Source organism: Scyliorhinus canicula, chromosome 11 (assembly GCF_902713615.1).
Source record: "Scyliorhinus canicula chromosome 11, sScyCan1.1, whole genome shotgun sequence".
Classification (NCBI taxonomy): domain Eukaryota; kingdom Metazoa; phylum Chordata; class Chondrichthyes; order Carcharhiniformes; family Scyliorhinidae; genus Scyliorhinus; species Scyliorhinus canicula.
Genome location: NC_052156.1, coordinates 57,007,618 through 57,032,366, shown reverse-complemented (window position 1 = coordinate 57,032,366; position 24,749 = coordinate 57,007,618). Strand labels below are relative to the sequence as shown.

Here is a 24,749-nt window from a genome sequence, read left to right as displayed (position 1 = left end):
TGCGCAAATCTTACCGCTGAGTTTTTACCCCTTTTTGAATGCTCTCATGCTTTGCAGAACACAAACTCACTTGAATTCTGTAAGGATGATTTTCACTTATGTTCAGTGTTATGCGATGTTTTGTGAGAAGAATGCACTTCTTTTGAGTGGTTATAAACAAACACAATGGAGAGGCCCAACATTCCAGTCAGTGCCCACCTGAACACCATTATGGATCAGATGCTGTACACAGACTATAACAGGCCTAATAATATGTTTATTCTGAAAAGATGTTAGCATTAAAATTGGAGTTGTTTTGTTTGTGATGTCAGAATGAACAACCAAACTTGCAACAGTTTTCAAAAAGATCAAAAGGTCAAACTACTTGATTGTGAAGTCCATAGAATCCCTAGTGCAGAGAAAGGCCATTTGGCCAATCAAGTCTGCACTGGCCACCGAAAGAGCATTCTACCTAGGCCCACTCCCCCGCACATAACCCTGTGCATTGATCATGGCCAATCCACCTAACCTGCACATGTTTGGATACTAAGGGGCAATTTAGCATCGCCAGTCCACCGAACCTGCACATCTTTGGACTGTGGAAGGAAACTGGAGCACCCGGAGGAAACCCACGCAGACACGGGGAGAATGCTCAAACTCCACACAGGCAGTCACCCAAGGCCGGAATTGAACCCGGGTCCCTGGCGCTGTTGAGGCAGTGGTGTTAACCACTGTGCTGCCCATGCCTGGCACGGGATTTTGTTATTGTTCTGTTCTGTTACTGAGACCATTTTGTATGTAAGTTAGCTGGCAAGTTTGTTTCCTTGACTATGAATCCAGGTAGCAAATATTTTTCATATTTTTGTATTTAGGCTAGTTACCCTGATTTTATATATTGGAGAGGAAAGGGTACATACAAAGAAACAGAGTGTGCTCTTTATAGTAACGATTGGCATTTGTCTTTTTATTGTGGTAACATATACCATTTTAACAAGTGATGGGGCCTGTGCCATCTGGAATTATCTCAGCAGGTTTCTAGCATGAAATCTGATGAGTAAAATATAAAACCAAAATATTGAGGATGCGGGAAATTTGAAATGAAACAGAAAACCATGGAAATACTCAGTAGGTTTTATGCATTTGTGGGGAGAGGAACAGAGTTAACTTTTCAAGGTTGATGACCTGTTATCAGAAGTGAAATATGTGTTGAGAACATTTTTGATGTCTTTGTTTAACATTTATCAATTAAGCGATTGACCACATTTAACACTGTACTAATGCTTTATTTGTTTGTGTATAACAGGTGCCTGACTGCTTTAGTGCAGGAATGTTCAGAGCATTTTCGCAGCATGTCCTGTTTAGATTAAATATTTCACAAGAAAGTCCACAGGTACGTGTCCCATTGTAAAGTGCTCCATAATCCCTTCTATTTGGCAACTTCCACCCGCAACCTTGGAATAGGCATAAACTACTCACTGCAATGTAATAATTCTCAACTTTTTGACAGATGCCCATTTAGCGAGTATGGCCCATTCTGCAATGATCAGATCAATGGCTGCCCTTGCACTTATTTATTATACTTCAGTTGAAATCCAGTCTTTTAAAACTATGCTTCCACATCCTAAAACCTCCAGCTTCATTCTCCGTATGTCTCCAGAGACTGATTTCAGTTAGGATGCTGGTGAGAGTGATCAGCCTCTCTACCCATTGGTGAAGAATGATCTTGGCAATGATGTCCCCTCTATAGTAAAGTAACTTGCTGATATTCTGATCCATTGAGGAACAAGGTGGATTGTTATTGTGCCCTCTATACCTCACACTGACTGCAGAGCACCTGAGAGTGGCGATTGAAATATACCCAGATGTTTGCGAAATACACATAAGAAGGCTGATGTGCATCATAATGGCTCAATAAACAAGATCTATACAGGGCTAATCCCACTTTCTTCTTCTCGAGCAGCTTCAAAATTAGTTAAGGATTAAGCTCTAACTCAGCAATTCAAATATGAAGTTCTGTCTATTACTTAGGATGCCATGCACATCTGCAGGAAAATTGTTTCTTCAAATAGTCTGTCACAGCTCCTGAGTACATGGAAATATCAGTAACTTTGAATTTAGCCATCCTGTGCAAGGTAAACTCTCTGTTTTGTCAGCTGTAACATGGCCTATTCACCTCAACGGAAATAGAAATACTCTTTTGGAATGATTAAATAGATTTGAATTGTTCTTGGATAATTTTGACTGTGGAATTCCAAATGATAATTTAGCAGATAAGTTTTAATATTTGTAAATCTTGCTATATGCTTAATAAATCTATTTTTCTTTTATAAAGTTTGGGAGAATTCGTGTGACACTTCTGGTTCGCAGTACTCAATATCGCAGAATTTTAAATCAGGATGAGGTGGGTACTAAAGGAAAGCAATTATTTTTTGTTGTCTAAGATAGCAGTGAGTATGGAATTTTGCTTTTGTTATCTGTTAATAATTGGTTCTTACAGATTAGAAGATACAAAATATAACCCCACTATTTAAAAAGGAGGGAGAGGGAAAATGAGGAACTGCAGACCTGTTAGCCTCAGATCAGCAACAGGAGATTCAGCCGCTAGACTCTATTATAAAGGATGTGGTAACTGGGCATTTAGAAAATAGTGGTAGGTTTGGGCAGAGTCAACATGGATTTATGAATATGAAATTGGGTTTGACAAACCTGCCAGAGTTTTTTGAGGCTGTAACTAGCAAAGTAGATAATAATAACCGCTTATTGTCACAGGTAGGCTTCAATGAAGTTACTGTGAAAAGCCCCTCGTCGCCACATTCCGGCACCTGTTTGGGAAGGCCGGTACGGGAATTGAACCCGTGCTACTGGCATTGTTCTGCATTACAAGCCGGCTGTTTAGCCCACTGTGCTAAACCAGCCCCTGGTTTAGATAAGGAGGAGCCGGTGAATGAGCCGTATTTGGATTTTCAGAAGATCTCCGATAAGGCAGTGAGTAAAAGTAGAGCACATGGGATGGGAGGGGATATACTGTCATGGGTTGTATGAAATAGTGGGATCCGGAGAACAGGATTAATTACTGTCATTCCTACTCTGCCACCATTCTGCCTCGTCAAGAAGACATTGGGACTCAAAGGGTAATGCAGTTGGCATCATTCGGAGAATTGTCTGAGAAAACACTAGGAAGGAACAGGCGGTGACTCGTGGGCTACCACAGGTTTCAGTGCATGGATATCAGCTATTCACAATCTGTATCAAGGATTTGGATGTGGGGACCAAATATAATATTTCCAAATTTGCTGATGACACATAACTAAGTGTGAATGTGAGTTGTGAGGAGGCTGCAAAGAGAATTCAAGGGGAATTTTAAAAGCTCAGTGAGGGGGCAAGCAGATGGGATAAGGAATGTAATGTGGAAAAAAATGTGAAATTATCCATTTTGTTAAGAAAAACGGGAATGGGGAGAGATTGGGAAGTGTTTATGTCCAAAGGGGCCTAGGTGTCCTTGTTCATAAGCCACTGAAAGCAAACATCCAGGTGCAGCAAGCAATTCAGAAGGAAAATAGTATGTTGGCCTTTTTTGTAGGAGGATTTGATCCCAATTGCAAATATTGCTGGAAACTGCAATGTCAGGAGAGCAAAAATGTAGGCTTGACAGTGATGTTGTTCACAGTTAAATAATCTGCAGAACTCCCTGGGGGGCTGTGCTTACCTGTTCACCCCCAGCAGGTTATGTTTGGCAGTTCCTAGTTTAAAAAAACACTTGTTGTAAACCCCACTGATGTGACGCCACTCCACCGGAGGGGAGAGAATGGAATTCCCTACGTGGGGGGATGATACAGTTGGGAGGCCCGTTAAGTTATATGTTAATGTATTATGTGGTTTGCCCCATGCAATGATGTGAAACCCATTAAATCACTGGTGGGGACGAGAACAATTGAGTTGGGGAACCCCCACCCCCACTTTGGGACTCCCAAAAACGAGAGGTGGAAATCTCCTCCCCCCCCCCCCCCCCCCACGGATTATTTATTTATGTTTTTAAAATTTAGAGTACCCAATTCACTTTTTCCAATTTAGCATGGCCAATCCACCCAGCCTGCACATTTTATTTTGGGTTGTGGGGAAGAAACCCGTGCAAACACGGGGAGAATGTGCAAACTCTACACAGTGACCCAGAGCCGAGATCGCACCTGGGACCTCGGCGCCGTGAGGCAGCAGGGCTAACCCACTGCGCCATCATGCTGCCCCCCCCCCAACCCCCTGATTATATTTTTAAAAATCTTGCATCTGTGTGCATTTCCTGTCAACCTTCCCATTATAAACTCCAGTAACCACATTAATAATGGAAGTTGCCCATCTGTATTCCCGCCACTTGTCAATGGGATTTCTCTTTGAAGCCAACTCACGCCACTGGGAAACACATGGGTGGGGGTGCAGTACTGGCAGGAAAAGAGAATCCCAATGATCAGAGAATTCCAGTCCTTATGTAAAACTTGGATTTCCTGTGTGACCTAAATTTATTAAATATTCTAATGCCCATAAACTATAAAAGCTTTTTGTTAACTAGTTTTTGAGTTGTATTAAAAACTCAATAAAATTAAACTGCTGAATGCATTGCAAATATTTTAATTTTGTCCTCAGCTGGTGAAGGCACTGAAGACAATAACTGTATTTGATGTCAGAGTAGTGGATTACAAGTAAGTGTTAAACATCACAGAAGTGGAGGTTGGGACTGGAGTATAAGTACTAACATTTCTTTCTTTTTTTAAATAAATTTAAAGTACCCAATTCCTTTTTTCCAATTAAGGGGCAATTTTGCGTGTTCAATCCACCTACCTTGCACATCTTTGGGTTGTGGGGCCGAAACCTACACAAACACGGGAAGAATGTGCAAACTCCACACGGGCAGTGACCCGGGGCCAGGATCGAACCTGGATCCTCGGTGCTGTGAGGCAGCAGTGCTAACCACTGCGCTAGGATGCCGCCCTCTAACATTTCTTTCTCATTGGTAACATCGGTAAAGGGAGAATGTTTTTCCTTATAACTAACAACGGATTAAAATTATATTTTCAGCATTTGCACTTTTCAAGATCAAGCTTTCCTGCAACTCTGTTAACACAACATTACCTGCAAAGAAAACAGTTACATCATATCAAAAAGTGGTAATTTCAGACAAGTGTTATTTATATGTTGTGTGAGGATTTTGGAGGGAGAATTGCTTAGTGCCCAGTAAGTGCCTGAAGATAGGAATTAACATTTTTCTCTTTTTAACGTATTCATAGGAATACATAGCTTTATTATTGTGGTTTATGGAAGGTTGGATCATTAGAAAAAATCAACTAAATGGCCAGTCAGGAAAGCGCTCGTACTGATGCTGCTGAACTGAACCAGTACAGATAGCTTGCTAGGCCTGAGAGAGCAGAGATGGCAATATTAGATCTACAAAATATGAGCACACAGAAAAATGCCCTTTGCAGAGTGGAGGGCTAAATCTATCAATGCCCAGAGTGATGCAAACCTGGGAAGCCATGACACAGGAGGTCACTGCAAAAAATCTAATGTTTGATGGTCACCAATACTAATTCCAGCTTATTTTAAAATTTCAACTTTATTTAACTAATGGCGCTTAAATGCATTTGAATTCCTTTTTGGATCATCTAATTCAGAGGTCTGGAGCTGGATTCTCCGCAACCCCACGCCAAGATCACGTTTGGCGCGGGGGCGGAGAATCGAAGTTCCCGACGGAATCGGGCCCAGCGCCGCTCCGGCGATTCTCCGTGCCCCGAATAACCGCACGTCCGTGAACTACGCTGCATGGCTGGGGTCCATTGCCAGGGGCTCGCCTAGTGATACTCTGCTCCCAACCGGCCTAGTTCCCGACGGCTTGGAACTAATATGGAATGGCTGGTTGGGATGCTCACATGGTGGCTGCGGACTCAGTCCGCGGCAGCCCTGGTAGGGGGGCGGGGGGATCAAACACCGGGGTGGGTGGTTTATGGGCGGCTGGGGCAGCGATCGGGCTGAACAGATCCTCCAACGCGCGGCCGGTCAATGGGGCCTAGTTTGTTTGTGTTGGTCCGGGTCCGCCATGGCGCTCGACACGGCCACTGGAGGCCGCCACCATGCACATGTGCGGACTCGGGACCGGACATGCAGGGGTCCATATCCACAGCCAAAGCTGCGTGAAGCACTCCGGGTCCCTGCTAGCCCTCTGAAGGTAAGTAAATGGGGGTGTTTTTTCCCCCAGGAAAATCAGGAGTGCAACGCCTGCGTTTTTATGCTGGCGTGGTGACAAAGCCCCATTTTTGGAGAATCCAGCCCCTGAACTATAGTTTTTCTTAATTCTTTCTTGAGATCTAGGTGTTGCTGGTAAGCCGGCATTTTTTGTTCATCCTTAATTGCCCTTGAACAGTGTGCCCCTTTCAAAGGGCAGTTCAGAATCAACCACATTGCTGCAGGTCTGGAGTCACATGTAGGTCAGACCAGGCAAAAATGGCAGATTTCCTTCCCTAAAAACAGAAATGAACATGATGGGTTTTTTTTTACAACAAGCAATCATAGTTTCATGGTCACAATTATTAAGACTAGATTTTAATTCCAGATTTATTTATTAACTGAATGCATTAATTAATTGAATTCAAATTCCACCAGCTGCCATGTTCCCAGGGATTAGCCTGGGCCTCTGGATTACTGGTGCAGTGACATTGCAGCTGTGCCACCATCTTCCCAATAGTCTAGTAACATATAAACTACGCTCCCATGCCCAGTGACATTGCAGGATCATAAATACACCATAAAGCATATCAATTCCTTTAATGCTGATTCCCATCTGTCCATGGAAAAAGGCTGACTATCTTTATCAGAAGACAAAAAGTGCAGAATGGAGTGACTCAGCAAGCCATCATCCAGAAAACTATGGGCGCGATTCTTCCAAAGGGAGACAAAGTGCCGACGCCGGAGTGAAACCTGAAGTCTTTCACTCCGGCTTCGGAGGCTGCCCCTCGCCCCCTATTATCCCCCCCCCCCCCCCCCCCCCAACTAGGGGGCTAGGAGCGGCGGCGCGTCAATCTCGGGCGCCCGGCCTTGACGCTTGCATCAAAGCGGCGCGGCCTGAATGACGCGGCCGGCGGCGCCTAAATGACATCACCTGTGTATGCGCAGGTTGGCCGGCGCCAACCCATGGTTGCTGTCTTCCCCTCCGCTGCCCCGCAAGACATGGTGGCTTGATCTTGCGGGACGGCGGAGGGAAAAGAGTGCATTTTTCAGAGACGCCGGCCCGATGATCAGTGGGCATCGATCGCGGGCCAAAACCCTCCTGAGCACGCCCCTGGTGCTCAATCCTCCCCCCCCCCCCCCCCCTCCCCCCCACAGGCCCCACACGCAGCGGTCACGTGATGTTCATGCCGGCAGCAACCAGGTGTGGTTGGCGCCGGTTTGAACCGGTCGGGTTCGGCAGGCCGCTCGGCCCATCCGGGCCGGAGAATCACCGGTCGCCGTTAGAAACGGCGAGCGGCGCTTCTCCGAGCGGCCTGTCGGAAAATGCAACACGCCGTTTTGGGGTGGGTGGGAGAATCGCGTGGGGGTGCCAGGGCGGCTAGGCGTGATTCGCCTGGCCCTCCCGCGATTCTCCCACCCGGCATGGGGTCGGAGAATCGCGCCCTATATCTCTAGTTGGAGGTGAATATATGAAATCGAAACTGGTGGAGCCTATTCAGCCTTTCAAGCTGATCATGGCTGATCTATCCACATATCTCTTTGTGGGCAGCACGGTAGCATTGTGGATAGCACAATTGCTTCACAGCTCCAGGGTCCCAGGTTCGATTCCGGCTTGGGTCACTGTCTGTGCGGAGTTTGCACATTCTCCCCGTGTGTGCGTGGGTTTCCTCCGGGTGCTCCGGTTTCCTCCCACAGTCCAAAGATGTGCAGGTTAGGTGGATTGGCCATGATAAATTGCCCTTAGTGTACAAAATTGCCCTTAGTGTTGGGTGGGGTTACTGGTTATGGTGATAGGATGGAAGTGTGGACCTTGGGTAAGGTGCTCTTTCCAAGAGCCAGTGCAGACTCGATGGGCCGAATGGCCTCCTTCTGCACTGTAAATTCTATGATCTATCATTTCTTTAATATCCAAAAGTCTGTTTTTTGTGACTGGAATGATACTCAATGACTGAATATCCACAACTTTCTGTGGTAGAGAATTCCAAAGGTTCACAACCCTTTGAGTGAAGAAGTTTCTCATCTCAGTTCTGGCTTACCCCCTTTTCTGAGACAAGTGACCCCTAGTTCTGGACTCCCAGCCAAGAGAAACATCTTCCCTGCATCTACCTTGTCAAGCCCCTTAAGAATATTATTTGTTTGTTTCCAATCACCTCTTATTCTTTGAATCTCTCTCCTCATGGGATGAACACTTCATTTCCGGAATCAGTCTAGTCAACCTGAATTGCACTCCCTCTAAGGCAGCGATGGGCAACCTAGGGTAGTGAGTGGACTGCATTAATGTCCCTCCTTCATTTTGGTGGGGCACAAGATTGAAATTGGACATGCATGTTCACGCACAAATAAAATTAAGTACACTTAATACACGACAAATATATGGGCAGCACGGTGGCTCAGTGGGTTAGCACTGCAGTCTCACGGCGCTGAGGTCCCAGGTTCGATCCCGGCTCTGGGTCACTGTCCGTGTGGAGTTTGCACATTCTCCCTGTGTTTGCGTGGGTTTCGCCCCCACAACCCAAAGATGTGCAAGGTAGGTGGATTGAACACGCTAAATTGCCCCTTAATTAGAAAAAATTAATTGGGTACTCTAAATTTATAAAAAAAAAAAAAAAAATACACGACAAATATTTCATAAGTTATAGAAAATGCTTAATCCTGTATATGTTATTGGTACTAATATCAATTTCAATTGGCAAAAACAAAAGAAATGTTTACACTTTGGGTGCAGAGGGAGCATATGGTTCTCACATTCAAAGTTGTGTGCAATCACCATGCAGTTCCTTTAAGTGGGTATCACTTCAGTCATACTGAAAAGAACTATGCAGACGGATATTAGCAGAAAGTGGCAACCCTACATGTGGGCAACAGTCAACCTTGTGGGCTGCACTCAGAACCCAGATGGTCTGCATGTGGCCCCAGGGCTGCAGGTTTCCCACCACTTCTCTCAGGCCAAATATATCCTTCCTTGGGTAAGGAGACAAAAGCTGTACTTCAGGTGTGTATTAAGACTTCTTTACTCTTAGAGACTAATTCTTTGTAATAAAGGCTAACATATCATTCACTTTCTTACTTACTTGCTGTACCTGCAGGCTACCTCCTTAGAACCATAGAATTCCTACAGTGCAGAAGGAGGCCATTTGGCCCATCGAGTCTGCACCACCTTTCTGAGAGAGTGCCCTATTCCCGTAACCCATAATTCCACCTAACCTGCACATCGTTGGACATCTTCTGTGATTCATGTACAAGGGCATCTATATTCCTCTGAATCTCAATATTACTCAGTTTCCCGCTGTATGAAAAGAACTCTGATTTTCTATTTTTCCCATTGAAATGGACAACCTTCACATTTATCCACATTATATTCCATCTACCACAGTGTTGCTCACTCATTTAATCTATCTAAATCCTGCCAATGCCTTTATGTCCTCCTCACAGCTAACTTTCTGACCTAGTTTGGTTCTGTCAGCAAACCTGGATGCATTGTCGTCATTTAAACCATGGACATAGATTTTAAATATTTTTAAAAATAAATTTAGAATACGTAATTATTTTTTTGTCCAATAAAGGGGCAATTTAGCGTGGCCAATCCACGTCACCTGCACATCTTTGGGTTGTGGGGGTGAAACCCAAGTAGACACGGGGAGAATGTGCAAACTCCACATGGACAGTGACCCAGTCCAGGATTCGAACCCATGTCCTCAGCGCCGTAGTCCCAGTGCTAACCACTGCGCCATGTGCCACCCTCAGATTTTAAATAGTTGATGCCTAATCAATTGATCCTTACAGTACTTTAGTAGTTACAACCTGCCAACCCCAAAATGATCTGCCTTATTCCTACTGCTTTCAGTCAAACCTCATTCCAAGCTGATATTTTACCCCCAAACCTATGAGCCTTAATTTTGTGTGTTGCATTCTACTAGTTGCACCCTCAAAATACATTGATTTGTTTAACTTGATGTTTATACACCTGTGTTGATCTTCCTCACATCATTTTGCAATTTTTGAAGTACCCTGTTTTCATGGCCCTAATAATAGTTTCTAACATCTTATTTGTAAGATGTCAGGTTTACTAACCCATAGTTCCCTGTTTTCTTTCTCCCTTCTTTCTTGAATCGTGGGGCTAGATTTGCTACCTTCCAACCCATGGAGACTGTTCTAGAATCAAGATAATGCTAGAAGATCAAAATCAATGCATCCACTATCTCTATTGCCACCTCTTTTAAAACCCGGGGTGTAGGCCATCAAGTCCAGGGCACTAGTCAGATTTAAGTCCCATTAATTACTCCAGTTCCAATTCCGATTCTCTTCCCACACCTAGTGGTGCACTAAGGCCGACATTTATCCGTTTCCAAAGCTAATAATTCCCGAAACATGTCGCTAGTCTGTTGCCCCACTCCACATCAAGCATGCTGGCCAGAGTCTCTCCTGCTCTTACCGTGAGCCATTGACTTGTTGGAAGAACTCAAACACTCAGCCTGTTTGACCACGTTATGAATGGACCTTTCTTGGCCATGAAGTCCAGGGATTCATTCCCAGAGCCTCTGGCTCTGGTAGGGACCAGGTAGGGACACTGCCACTGTGTCACAAGGCCAATTCATTTGGTACTATTTTAAAAAAATAAATTCAGAGTACCCAATTCATTTTTTTTCTAATTAAGGGGCAATTTAGTGTGACCAATCCACCTACGCTGCAGATCTTTGGGTTGTGGGAGTGAAACCCACGCAGACACAGGACCCCAGTACTATTTCTTTACTAATGCTGATGATCTCAAGTTTCTAATTGTTTACTAAATCATTGGCTTCCCATTACTTCAGAAATGTGTTTTTATATCTTTCTACTGCCAGGACAGAATTTGTATGACTTCTCTGTCACTTCCAAATCCCCTTTTACAGCTTTTTCTGTCTCTGCCTCTGAGGCTCTTCCTTTTTAAATATCTATGGAAGCTTTTTCAATCTCTTTTTATGTCTTAAGTCATGTGCCCTCGTTTCCTATTTCCTCTTTTCTTTATCAATTTATTTGTCACCCTTTGCTGAATTTTAATATTCCCCCAATTCTCTTTTTGGCAACAGTGTAAGACCCTTCTTTGAATATAATATTAGCCTTGGTTGGACGACTTTTCCTGTGGGTCTCTACTCCATGAATGAAAAAATAACCCTTGCAAATTATGAATTACCTTAAAGCTATTTGAAATTGTCTATCTGCCATCATGTCTTTTAATCTTCTTTTCCAGCTAGCTTAGCCAACTCACTCCTCATGCATACGTAGTGTGCTTTGTTTAGATTTAAGACCCTAGTTTCAAATTTTACGAAATCACTCTTAAATCCAATGTGAAATTCATTGTATTGCAGTCACTCTTCCCGGAGGATTCTTTACCACAAGGTTGTTAATTAAGCTAGTCTGATTGCACAGAGCTAGATCCAAGCTGGCCCGTTCCCCTGTTGGTTCCTTGTCTACTGAATAAGAAAATTATCTTGAATACATTCTATCAACACGTCCTCCACACATTTCTGCACACTTGGTTTGCCCAGCCACTATGAGGATAAAGGGTCCCGATAATTACTGTATTACCCTTATTAGATGCACCTGATTTATTCTCTGCCTGACACTGCAACTATTGTTGAGGAGCGTGTAAACTACTCTCATTTGTGCTTTCTGCCTCTTGCTGTTTGTTAGCTCAACTCAATCTGATTCTTCATCTTGATTTTCTGAGCTAAGATCCTTTTCCTCTCCTGTCTTTAACTCATCCCTTATTATCAGGGATACCCCCTCCTTCTTCGTTTCCATTTTGCCTATTTCTCTAAAGGTCCGATATCCAGGAAAATATAATTCCCAATCCTGGTCACTCTGCAACCACAGTTCCTTCCTAGTTATTAGATTAAACCCTCTGATTTCTGTCTGTGCTTTTAATTAATCTATTTTGGTGTGAGTGTTTTGTAACTTCAAATATTGTGCCTTTAGCTTTCATTATTTTCTATGTTCCCTGATGTTGCCTTTGTCGTTAAATCCCCGTTATCTTTGCTAAACCCTCTGTCCTTGAGTGTTGATTTTTACCCAAATTTTTACTCTGCCCTATCACTTGGTTTAAGTGGTGTCCATCTCAATGGAACTGTTCCCGCTTTCCCCAGTACTTATGCTTGTCTCCCATGAATTGAAACCCCTGTCTTCCACAGGACTTTTTCAGCCACGTATTTAACCTTTTAACGTGTTTGTTCCTATGCCAGTTTGTACATAGCTCAAGTAACCAAGAAATGATTATCAGTGAGGCTCTGCATTTCAACCCTAACTGCCTCATGCTCCCTCAGCAGAAAGGCATTTTGTCCTACGTATGTCATTGATTTTAACGTGTACCATGCCAACTGGGTGATTCCCTTCCCACTCCCAAGTCTTCTCCTGCCATGCAATGGTGCCCTTAACCCTGGCACAGGACTGGCAACACAATCTTTTGGCATTCCTGGTCGCAACTGCAAACGATATATAACCCTTATCAATATTGTCCCCGATTGCTACTACATTTCTTTTCATTCCCCCCACCTCTGACGTTGTGCACCATGGATCCTGCAGACTGCCCATACCAATCAGACACCAAACGTACCAATTCGATAAGGGCAAATGCCTAGGCTCCTCCAACACTGCATCTGGGGTCCACTTATCTGCCTGACTGCAGTCACACCACCTAACGCCCTGACCACATAACCTAGGTGGTGTGACTGTCTCAGGGATCAAAGTGTGCAGATAATTCTTCCCCTTCTCTGATGCCCCTCATTTAAAAAAAATATTTGCTCAAGGAATGGTAGCACAGTGGTTAGCGCTGTCGCTTCACAGCGCCAGGGACCCGGGTTCGATTCCCGGCCGAATGGCCTCCTTCTGCTTTGTAAATTCTATGACTCTATGAGTGTCACTGGCAAGTGCAGAATTTGTTGCCCATCCCAAATTGCCGTGGGAAGGTGGTGGAATTGGGAAGGTGGTGGTGAGCTGCTTTCTTCAACTGTTGAAGTCCATGTGGCGTAGGAATATGTAGTGCTGTTAGGGAGGGAATTTTGGGATTTTTACCCAACGGCACCGAAGGGACGCCGATATATTTCCAAGTCAGGATTGGGGTATGGCATGCAGGGAAACCTGCAGGTGACGATGCTTCCATGCCGGCGTTGTCCTTCTAGGTGGTAGCGGTCACACATTTGTAGGTGCTGTCAAAGGAAGCTTGCCCAGTTGCTGCAGTGCATATTGTAGATAGTACACACTGCTGCCACTGTGCACCTGTGGTGGAGGAAGCAAATATTTACAGAGGATTTAGAGCACTGAAACAGGCCATTTGGTCCAGAGTCTATGCCAATGTTTATGCTCCACTCAAGCCTCCTTCCATCTTTTAAAATCTAAATCTACCCACTTAATAAATCTATACTATTCATTCAGCTGCTCCCTGTGATGCAGTGTTCTACATTATCACCATTCTTCGGTAAAGAAGTTCCTTCTGAATTATCTATTGAATTTCTTGGTAACTATCGTATATTGATGGCCTCTAGTTATGATCTGCAAAGAGGAAATATTCTCTCTGCAACCGCTCTGTCCAAACTTTTCACAATTCTAAAGACTTTGAACAGGTCATCACTCAGCTGCCTTTTTTTAAGAGAAAATAAATCAGCCTGTCAATCCTTTTTCTGATATCTATACCCATGCATTTCTGGGACCATCTTTGTGAATCTTCTCTGCACCTTATCCAATGCCTCAAAATCCTTTTTATAATATGGTGACTAGAACAGCTCCCATCATACTCTTTAAGTGTGGTCCAATATGGGTAAGATGGTGGATGGGGTGCTGATCAAGCAGCCTGCTTTGTCTTGTTCAGCTTCTTGAGTGTTGGTGGAGCTGCACTCATCTGTCAAATGAAGAGTATTTCATCGCACTCCTGACTTGTGCATTGTAGATGTTGGGCATGCTCTAGGGAGTCAGAATTCCTAGCCACTCTATCTGACCACTTATTGCAGAAGTGGTTGTCTGGAATCTCGATGCACTTCATAAATTTCTACAAGTTGAATTGCTGCACATCATCTTCACTGTTTTATTCATTTTATTATTTAATCAACTGAGCTTTGTTTTAGTTTTTAAACTACTCATTGATAATATAGAACATACGGTGCAGAAGGAGGCCATTCGGCCCATCAAGTCTGCACCGACCCACATAAGCCCTCCCTTCCACCTTATCCCTCGAACCTAATAATTCCTCCTAACCTTTTTGGACACTAAGGGCAATTCAGCATGGCCAATCCACCGAGCCTGCACGTCTTTGGACTGTGGGAGGAAACCGGAGCACCCGAGGAAGCCCACGCATACACAGGGAGAATGTGCAGACTTCGCACAGACAGTGACCCAGTGGGGAATCGAACCTGGGACCCTGGCGCTGTTAAGCCACAGTGCTAACTACTATGCTACCATGCTGCCCAGTTTGTTAAATTAAATATTTTACTTCCACCTGTGTCTTCATTTGAAGCCTACTTGTGACAATAAGCGATTTTCATTTCATTGCACTCTGTTCTCGATCTCGCCTTTCTCACTGCTGCACTCTGTTCTTGATCTCGCCTTTCTCACTGCTGCACTCTGTTCTTGATCTCGTCTTTCTTGCTGCTGTGCTCTGTTCTCGATCTCGCCTTTCTCACTGCTGCACTCTGTTCTTGATCTCGTCTTTCTCGCTGCTGTGCTCTGTTCTCGATCTCGTCTTTCTTGCTGCTGTGCTCTGTTCTCGATCTCGTCTTTCTCACTGCTGCACTCTGTTCTTGATCTCGCCTTTCTCGCTGCTGTGCTTGGTTCTCGATCTTGCCTTTCTCACTGTTGTGCCATGATCTCGATTTCTCCTTTCTCACTGCTGTGCTTGGTTCTCGATCTTGCCTTTCTCACTGTTGAGCCATGATCTCGATTTCTCCTTTCTCACTGCTGCGCGCTCTTCTCGATCTCTCCTTTCTCACTGCTGCGCTCTGTTTTCCATCTCGTGTTTCTCGCTGCTGTGCTCTACTCTGACACTCTTCTCTGCCTGAGACTGGCTGGCATAGCTGAATAAGCCAACTCCATATTTTACTGAAATAAAAATAAATGCTGGATAAACTCTGCTGGTCTGGCGTCAACTATGTAGAGGAACAGAATTAAAATTTTTTAGTCCAAATGACCCTTCCACAGATCTGCCTGACCTGTTGAGTTTATTCAGAAGTTTCTTTTTTTATTTCAGATTTCCAGCATCTGCAGGATTTTGTTTTTATGATCCCTTTTTACCTCCTTGTCTTAATATGAGCTGTCTCTGAGGGTATACATAACAAAGAGAACCTAAGTGAGCAAACAGAGACTTTGGTTACTACACAGACTGAGAGCGACAATCTGCTCTCTCTGTGAATAGTTATTATAGATTGTCTACTGTTGCTATTATTACTGACCAACACTAATTGATCTGAAGCGTAGCGAATTGTCTACTTTTGTATCTTAATTTAAAGGAGGTTTCCCTTCTTTTACTTAACCAATCAGGGTGACACTGGTACCAGAGGATCTCACCCCTTCTGCGAATCAGATCCTGTGGTTATCATTGAAAAATGGTTTCTCCCCAGCAAGATCGATTTTTTGACATTAATCTTTATGACACCTACAACACTGCCCTAGAATTTCTCAAGAGGTGCGTCACATAGATAAGGTGGTTTGAGCTAAGGTTAATAGCTTCTCATAGTGGACGAAATACCTGTATAAAGTCATCATTGAGGATCTTTTCATGGTTTCAACTGTTTTATGGCAATTAATGCAAAATATACACTAATCCTAAAATGTGTTAAGAATTAAACTTCATTGTGTGAATATAGGTCTAACACATAGTATAATGTTGTCCCTTCAGTTAGTTCTTTTCCTATCTACATTATCCTGTCAGTTTAGAGAGTGGGGTGGACATAGTTGATTCAGCTCCTTGATTGTCATTCTAGGAAGAGCCTTTCCTAGCAAACATCTTTCTTTCCCAGTCTTTACCAAACTTCCAAATGGGACAATTGAGCAAATCATAGTCGGGACTACTGTGCTTGGCCAGTTGGCCAACTCTGTAATGCTGTAGCTATCTACTTGGCTAAATGTAGGTTTTCTGCTTCTTGATTATGCCAAGAATGATACCAAAAAACAATTTAAGTTTTATCAGTTGGGCTTGCAGTACGGCTCACTTACGCATGGGAGAAGCCACATATTTTCACACACTGGGCTCTATCCTTTGTAGGCAGGAGGTGCATACCCACACATTGCGCTTTTTTCAACTGAACAAAAGCTTGGGGACAGCCGTTCTCATGCTTCATTCCCCATGGCAATGCCTTGAGCAATCTGAGTCGACTTGCCTGCTTTGAATTTGAGCAGAAGCCTGGCAGTTAACTGTCCTCTGCTTCGTTCTCCACGGCAGCCTTTATCAATCAGAGTCCACTTGCCAACCAATCTACATTCTCTTCTCATGCAGTATAACTTGTTGTTCCCTTTGCTGTTGGTTTATCTTGCGAGCTGCCCTGAAAATGTTTGATGCCGTATCTCTCTTTTCAGCAATACGCAAGTTCTCTCCAGCCAAATGACTATTTTCTGTTGTAATATTTCCCTGCTATAATATTTATCTAGAGAACTATGTAAGCTTCCAGCCAAAAAATATTATGTTGTATCGTTCAATATTATCAAAACTATAAAGTTTGGATCATTAAATGGGTTAGTGCTCTAAAGTTGCATTGAATTTTTAAGAACTAATCTTCAAAATAGTTTGTTTTCAGTTTTGAAAAATCAATTTGTTCAATTAAAAAATGAAACATGAAATTGACACATGCAGCAGTAAATTGTCTGAAGTATATTGTGATATAGCTGTATTTTATTTAATTGCATTGTACTTTATGATTTTCATTCTTCAGAAATCCCTGAAATGTTATCCATACAGGAATCATGATTAGCTTTTCAATCAGAATCTCTTGAGTAAAACGTGTAATGTTTTCTTCAGTGTAACTTCACTTTGCAAGTGCAATTTCACACCAAATATAGTAACTTATTTATCATTCCATTTGCCTTAATCTTCTCAACAAGCATGCACCCTGAAGAATCTGGATGTATCTTGAAATTATTGAACATACACTGATTTAACTACTTGTTTCACACAAACCCAAATAAAATCAGAAGAGTAAATTGCTTTGAAGCTAAATACTAAACCCTGATAGAAAATGATGTGCTGAATAAAATCCATATCTATTTTGCTTGAAATTAACTTTGAGAAGTCTTTCAAATTGGCAAGCAACTGCTAGTATCTGATGACAACAAATAAATGCTACCACTTGGTTCGTGCTGTAAGTACTGACATTAGGCAATGTATTATCTTGAGCCAAAATAATTTCTAAATCTATTTTCTTTCATTGTCCGACTGCATTGCGAAAATGTGAAAAATTGTGGTGGGAGAAAAAGGCAATGTTTTTTTTAGTTCTCACTGGTAATTATATTATATTTTATTATATTTTATAATCTTTATATTGCCATCTTTAATTTCTCTCAGAGACATTAGATTTTTGGAGCAACTGAAAATAACGTACAATTCGGATATTTTTATCTCTATACATGGAGCTGGACTGACTCACCTGCTTTTTCTACCTGACTGGGCTGTCGTTTTTGAATTGTATGTATTTTTTTTTACATTTAATAAACATTTATGCTGATGTCAATTATTCATGCGCTAATATGTTTTTTCTGAAAGTGCACTACTTAACTCAAATACCAACCACTTGTTTACATATATGTTTAAAAATTATTTGCACATAATAACAGTGAATCAGGTGAACTGAAAGATTTTGGGCGTGATTCTCCGCTCCCCATGCCGGGTGGGAGAATTGCGGGAGAGCCCCCTGACTAATTTCGTGACCCCCTGCGATTCTCCCACCCCCAGCTTGGAAGAATCGCCGCTCGCCGTTTATCACGGCGACCGGCGATTCTCCGACCCGGATGGGCCGAGCGGCCTGCAGTTCGCGACCGTTTCACGACGGCGGCAATCACACCTGGTCGCTACCATCGTGAAATCGCCGTGAGATTCCCGTTTTGGGGCTTGTAGGGGGCCTGGTGGGGAATGAGCACCACAACTGTGCTCGGGAGGGGACAGGCCCTCAATCGGTGCCCACCGATCATCGGGCCGGCGTCTCAATCGGACGTACTATTTCCCCTCCGCCGCCCCGCACGATCAAGCCGCCACGTCTTGCGGGGCGGCTGAGGGGAAAGACGGCCACCGCGCATGTGCGGGTTCGAGCTGTCAGCCGTCGTGACGTCAGCCGCGCATGCGCGGCTTGGAGCCGGCCAACCTGCGCATGCGCGGCTGACGTCACATAGGCGCCGCCGTCCCGTCACTCTCGGCTCGCCGCCCGGCGGCCAAGAGTTACGGAGCGCCGCTCCTAGCCCCGCCGGGAGGGGAGAATAGGGGGCGAGGAGCGGCCTCCGAGGGCGTCGTGAACCTCGGCCGAGTTCACGACGGCCCTCCCGATTTTTCCTGGGAGCGGAGAATTCCGCCCTTCATGTTTCGGTTTGCCCAATCTAGTATACCTGTCAGATGTTAGCTGCATCTGCTACTTCATGTTTTAGTTAAAAAAAAAACACACTTCCTGAAAATAGATTCCCTGCTTAACTACTCTTTTAGATGCAAAACAGACAATAACTTCCAGGTTCCCCAGTATCTCATTTAGGGGGTGCCCCAATAATGCGCTGGGTATCCCTCTAGGAAGTACCAATTTAAGGGTTTACCTGGCAATTGCCCAGAGGGGGTAACTTCCTCTAGACAATTGCGCTGGGCTGGGAACCATCCGACAAATCCATTTAATTTGCTAACTTCGGACGGTTCTGCCAATTTTACCCTGATAGTTACTCTGAAAAAGATAGAAAAAAAACCTTCTAACTCCAGAAGTTATGCACCAATGTATAGCAAAAAGTAAACCAAAAATTGGATGGAGAGTTTGAGCACCTTTTAAGTTAGAAAGTTGCAATAGACTGATCAGTTATTTATCATTTTCTGCTGACTTTGCTGTTTCTTTTAAAAAAACTTTTAAAAATATCCTTTGATTACAGTCAACATGAGAAAATTAAAGTTAGAGAAGATGCTCAATCAAGACTGTTCTCGGAAAAAAGGAGAGCAAAAAGGTTTTGCAGCCATTACTTGACAAAGAAACAGCAAATTCAGCAGAAAACGATAAATAACCGATCAGTCTATTGCAATTTTCTAACTTAAAATGTACTCAAACTCTCCATCTATTGTTTGGTTTACTTTGTGCTATACATTGGCGCATAACCTCCACAGAGTGGCAAACTCCGTCAGATTGCCACTTTTGCCGGACTTACCTGCGCTGTACTTCCTGAGCTTGTGTCTCACCCAACCTTCCTCACTCAGGCTGGTTGAGGCACGAGCAGCAATGTGCCCCCGGCAAGATCATCGTGGAATAACTGGTCACTTCCTCTCTTTTTAAGGCAATAGCTGTCATGGGGGGGGGGGGGGGGGCAGTTAAAGGGACAATTTACAGGATGTATGTTTTGAAGCTTAGGGAATGGGGGCGGGGGCGCTGTAGGGTTGGAATGGGGGAGGTTCGGGTGTGGGGGTGGTGTGTGTCCCCTGGGCATCGTTTTTGTGGGGTTGTCTGGCGTGAGGCTGGGTCTGGGCTTTTTAAACAGTTACTCTGGACATCAGTTCGAATAGGGATAACCATTTGCAATCACACCATGTAGAACAGACCACGGTGGATGTTTCTCTTGATCACTGCAGACAAAGCACTATAACAGGCATTACTGTGAATGTGTGGTACTTTGGAAGTGTATCAGTTTGTATCATTTAGTGAACTTTTTACTTGAGTCAGAAGGTTGTGGTTTCAAGTTGCATTCCAGCACTTGAACACAAAATCTGGGCTGATATTTTATGTAGTGCTAAAGGAGTGCTGCATTTCTGGAGGTGCCATCTTAGGGAGGGACATTAAACCGTCTGTATACTTTGGTGGCACATGTGTATGGAAAAACTCTTATAGAACTAGAGAACAGTTAGGCGTCCACCTGGTGCCCTGGCTAATGTTCCTCGCTCAACCATAACTGCATGCAAATGGCTGTTTCATTTTTTTTTTAGAACCATAGAATTCCTACAGTGCAGAAGGAGGCCATTCAACTCATTGATACTGCATTGCCCTCTGAAAGAGAATCCTTCCTAAGCACAGTCCCCTTCCCCTATTCCCCATAACCTAACCTGTACATCCCTGGACACAAAGGGGCAATTTAGCATGGCCAATCCACCTAATTTGTTGACATAAAAGTGACTGCACTTCAAAATGAATGAACTGGCTATGAAACACTTTGGTACATTTTGAGATTTGTCAGGTATTCTCTTAATGCACGTTCTTATATTTTTTCAGGTTTAACTGTGAAGATGAGCGCTGCTATTTGGACTTGGCTCGACTTCGAGGAATTCATTATATGACTTGGGAAAAAAGTGACAAAGTCATATCTCAGGATAAGGTTTGTTCTAATTTTATAATCACATGTGGTCAACAACCAAGTCTTCAAATCGTAACCAATAAATTAAGTTGAAGGAAACAATTGATATTAAGCTGATTTAATTTTATAGCTTTACAAAAGTCAAAGAATTTTAAAAAGTAACTAAATAAATCCAAGAGGCAAAAGAACCTTTTTTCTATATGTAAAAATTAAGATTTATTTTCCATCTTGTTGTAATAAATCAATGACAGTTTAAAAAAATCAATGTCTTTAACAGTATTAAAAAATGTTCTCAAATGTTGTGAGCTGATCGTTTTTTTTCACCTACCCAGTATTGAGGCGCATCATTACCAACTTGACTGAGGCTAACTGAACATAGAATAGAGTTTGGATTTGCCTTTTTTATATGGCACATGAGGCAATGCATTTTGCTAACTGGCCCACGTATGATGTTGAGAGAGAGCAGCATCTTAAGATACTTTAAATCATATGATTTTGATTTCCAGTGAAGATATCTGAACTGAAGTGAAATTCACACTGTCATGACATTGTAAATCCATGACCTTTTTATAGAGCAATCCAGTCAGTCCAATCCCCCCACTCTATCCCCATAGTCCTGCAAGATTATTTCCCTCAAGCCCCCATCCAAATCTCTACTCCCACCACTGTCATAAGTAGCAGGTTCCTGGTCATTATCACTCGCTATATGAAAAATGTTCTTCCCTCACATACCCACTTCATCTCTTGCTTAAAACCTTAAATCTCCCCTACCATCAGCTAATAGAAACCATTTTTCTTTCTTGACCCTATCCAAGCTATCATAATTTAAAATCTTTCCTCAATCTCCTTTGCTCCATCAATTTAACTAAGAAAGGAAAGAGGAAGGAATGGAGGGGATAGTCTGTAGATTATTAACATTCCTTTTGTAATGTTATAAAGTACTTGGAAAATCCACCCACCATTTAAAATACGTGGGAAAAATGTAATAATTGAGAGGCAATTATATAACTAACTGCAAGGTTTGAATTTTGTTTAATCATAATCTCATTCTTAATCGATTAGTCTTCATTTTGTATCATTGTTCCTGTTAAATTGTGCACTTGACTGGAGCAACCTACCTGGACGCTAATAGAAAGTGAGGTAAGACTGTGACTCGGTGGTGGTTGTCATTTGTTGAGCTATGCTAGCACCAACCATGACCTGTTTATAAAGTGCTCCATTGCCATTGTTCCCAATAGTAAACAGAATGATACAAACATTTGGACAATGTGCTTAAGGCAGAAGATAACTGCAGAAGTAGATGCTCTCTGAGGATCCCATCCATTTCTTTACAGTTTGTAAGTTTCAGCTTTTAAAATCCTGTCACCGAAACTCCTTCGCGGAGTCCAAAATTTCATCTGTCTCCTTTTTCAAAAAGACAGCATGCACTTATTCAGGTACAAAACAGCTGGTTCCTCATGTTTGCCCCATGTAAAGTTATAGCTAAAGTTTTATGACTAGACCGTCACCCTTACCCCACTCCCTGCAAAGTAATCTCCTGGGAGAGGCAAAACATAAATTCAGGTTCAATAACGAAAAAAATAAATCTGTATAATTCGACTGCATCCTTCTCAGGTGATTAAAACCATTCTGGGATATTGCATGGACCAAATATTATCTATACAGATGGTTTACCTTCTATATGGGGGGGGGATCTCTGCTCTCGATCAAGAACTGACCCAGCTCTGTGTTGAAGACTTGCAGAGTCAGCACCCACCACACTAGCTGGCAATGAGGATCTCTGCCTTGATCAAGAACTGACCCAGCTCTGTGTTGAAGACTTGCAGAGTCAGCACTCACCACATTAGCTGGCGATATATTTCAGAGGCTCAATATTCTTTGGAAAAGGAAGAACTGCTGAATATCCAGTCTTACTCTTGCAGTTTAAACTCATGTTCCCGGTCGTTCTCAATCAGTTAAACTGGAATATCAAATGATGACATGGGGAAAATCTGGTAAAGAAATATTTTTGAGGTGTGTCCATTCCATCATACAAAAAGTGGTTATAAATTATTGCTTCTCTTGTTGAAACTATTTATTTTGTCATTGTCTTATACCTACGGTGAAGTACAGTGCCACATTAATTGTCACACTGCTACATTAATTGTCACACTGCTTTAATTTCCCCCCCATCTCTAGAATTTGATAGAACATCTTGATTTACTAATTCATCACCTTTCTTTCCAATTTTATTCATGTAGGGCCATCATCCAACCCTTGGAGAACATCCTAAGTTTACCAACTACTCTTTCGATGTAACTGAATTTATGCGTCTTGTGTTGTCTGCTGCACAGAGAGTAACACAGCACCCAAGATGGCCTTTTACACAATATCATGATGAACTATGACAACATGTACCCATTTAAGCTGAATTTATATATCTGTTTAAATATTGCTGTTGAGTTTTAAAATGTAAATAATTGTCTTTTTAAATGTTACATGCACCATATTAAATGCACCATTCTTGAAATAGATTTTCAGATTTTTATTTGTTCTTGGGTTGTGAGCACCACTAGCAAGGTGAACAGCTATTGCCCAAACCTAATAGCTCTTGACAAGGTGATGGTCAGTCACCTTCTTGAGCCACTGTAGTCCATGAGATGAAGGTACACCCAGAGTGCTGTTAGAGAGGGGGTTCCAGCATTTTGACCAGTGCTAGTGAAGGAATGGTGATTTATTCCCAAGTCAGGATGTTGTGTGACTTGGATGGGAACTTGCAGGTGGTGGTGTTCCCATGTTTCTGCTGCTCTTGTCCTTCTCAGTGGTGGAGAGTTTGCAAGGTTATGCCAAAGAATGATGAACTGATGAATTGTTGCAGTCCATCTTACAGATGGTACACATTGCCACCAATATGTGCTGGTGGTGGAGGGAGTGATTATTTAAGGAGTTAGATGGGTTGCTGATCAGGTGGGATGCTTTGTTTTGAATGGTATTGAGCTTCTTGAATATTGTTAGAGCTACACTCATCCACGCAAGTGGAGAATATTTCATTGGGCACTCCTGCCTTGTGCCTTGTAGCAGGACAGGGTTCAGGTGCTGCAGAATTATCAGCCTCTGGCCTGCTCTTGTAGCATTTATGTGGCTTGTTCAATTAAGTCTCTGGGAGCCCCCAGGGTATTGACAGTAGGGTAATTCAGGAATGGTTAGATTATCTCTTCTTGGAGATGGTCATTGCCTGGCCCTTGTGTTCCATGAATGTTATTTGCCACTTAGCAGCCAAGGCTCAAATGTTGTTCGGGTTGTGTTGCATATGGACACGGACTGCTTCATTATCTGAGGAGTTGTGAATGGTTTTGAGCACTGTGTAATCATCAGCAAACATCCCCACTTCTGACATCATGTTGGAGGGAATGACATTGAAGCAGCTGAAGAAGCTAGGGCCTGGAACAGTACTCTGAGGAACTCCTGCAGTGATGTCCTGGGGCTGAGCAACAACTGTATTTCTTTGTGCTAAGTATGACTCCAATCAGTTTTCTTTCTGATTCCCACTGATTTCAATTTTTCTTGGGCTCCTTGATCATGTATTTGATCAAATGTGTACTTAATGTCAAAGGCAGTCACTGTATCCTCACCACTTGAGTTCAGCTCTTTGGCCCATGTTTGCACCAAGGCTGAAATAGGTCAAGAGCTGACTGGTCCTGGCAGAACCTAAACTGAACATTGGTCAGTAGGTTATTTCTGAGTAAGTGTTACTTGATAGAAGTGTCTATGACACTGGCTATCACTTTGCTGATTGTAGACTGCTAGGTGGTTATTGGGCAGATTGGATTTGTCCTGTTTTTTGTGGTCAGACCATACTTGGGCAATTTTGAACGTTGTCAGAAAGATGCCTGCATTGTAGCTGTGCTGCAATAGCTTGACTAGGACCACAACTGGTTCTGGAGCACACGTCTTCAGCACTATAACTTGGATGTTGTTAGAACACATAACCTTGGCCCTTTTGTGTATCCATACCCTTTAGCCATTTCTTGAAATCACATGGAGTGAATTGAATTGGCTGAATACTGGCATCTATGATGGTGAGAAATTCAGAAGGAGGCTCAGATCGA

The 24,749-nt window shown here is 43.0% G+C and overlaps 1 protein-coding gene across 6 annotated transcripts in view; it reads left to right on the top strand.

The window, feature by feature from the left end:
- The window catches only part of eogt (EGF domain-specific O-linked N-acetylglucosamine (GlcNAc) transferase), a 72,259-nt gene extending 49,087 nt beyond the window's left edge, over positions 1 to 23,172 (top strand). For 4 of the 6 annotated variants that reach the window (XM_038810613.1, XM_038810614.1, XM_038810618.1 and 1 more), the window contains exons 12-17: positions 1,283 to 1,369; positions 2,312 to 2,380; positions 4,615 to 4,670; positions 17,708 to 17,827; positions 20,580 to 20,682; positions 22,902 to 23,172. In XM_038810613.1, the coding sequence (XP_038666541.1) occupies positions 1,283 to 1,369; positions 2,312 to 2,380; positions 4,615 to 4,670; positions 17,708 to 17,827; positions 20,580 to 20,682; positions 22,902 to 23,048 (582 nt within the window). In that variant the 3' untranslated portion in view covers positions 23,049 to 23,172. Of the gene's footprint in view, positions 1 to 1,282; positions 1,370 to 2,311; positions 2,381 to 4,614; positions 4,671 to 5,046; positions 5,136 to 17,707; positions 17,828 to 20,579; positions 20,683 to 21,793; positions 21,802 to 22,901 lie in introns of those variants that run through there. The other 2 variants (XM_038810615.1, XM_038810617.1) reach the window with 2 other exon arrangements.
- The last annotated feature ends 1,577 nt before the right edge of the window (positions 23,173 to 24,749 follow it).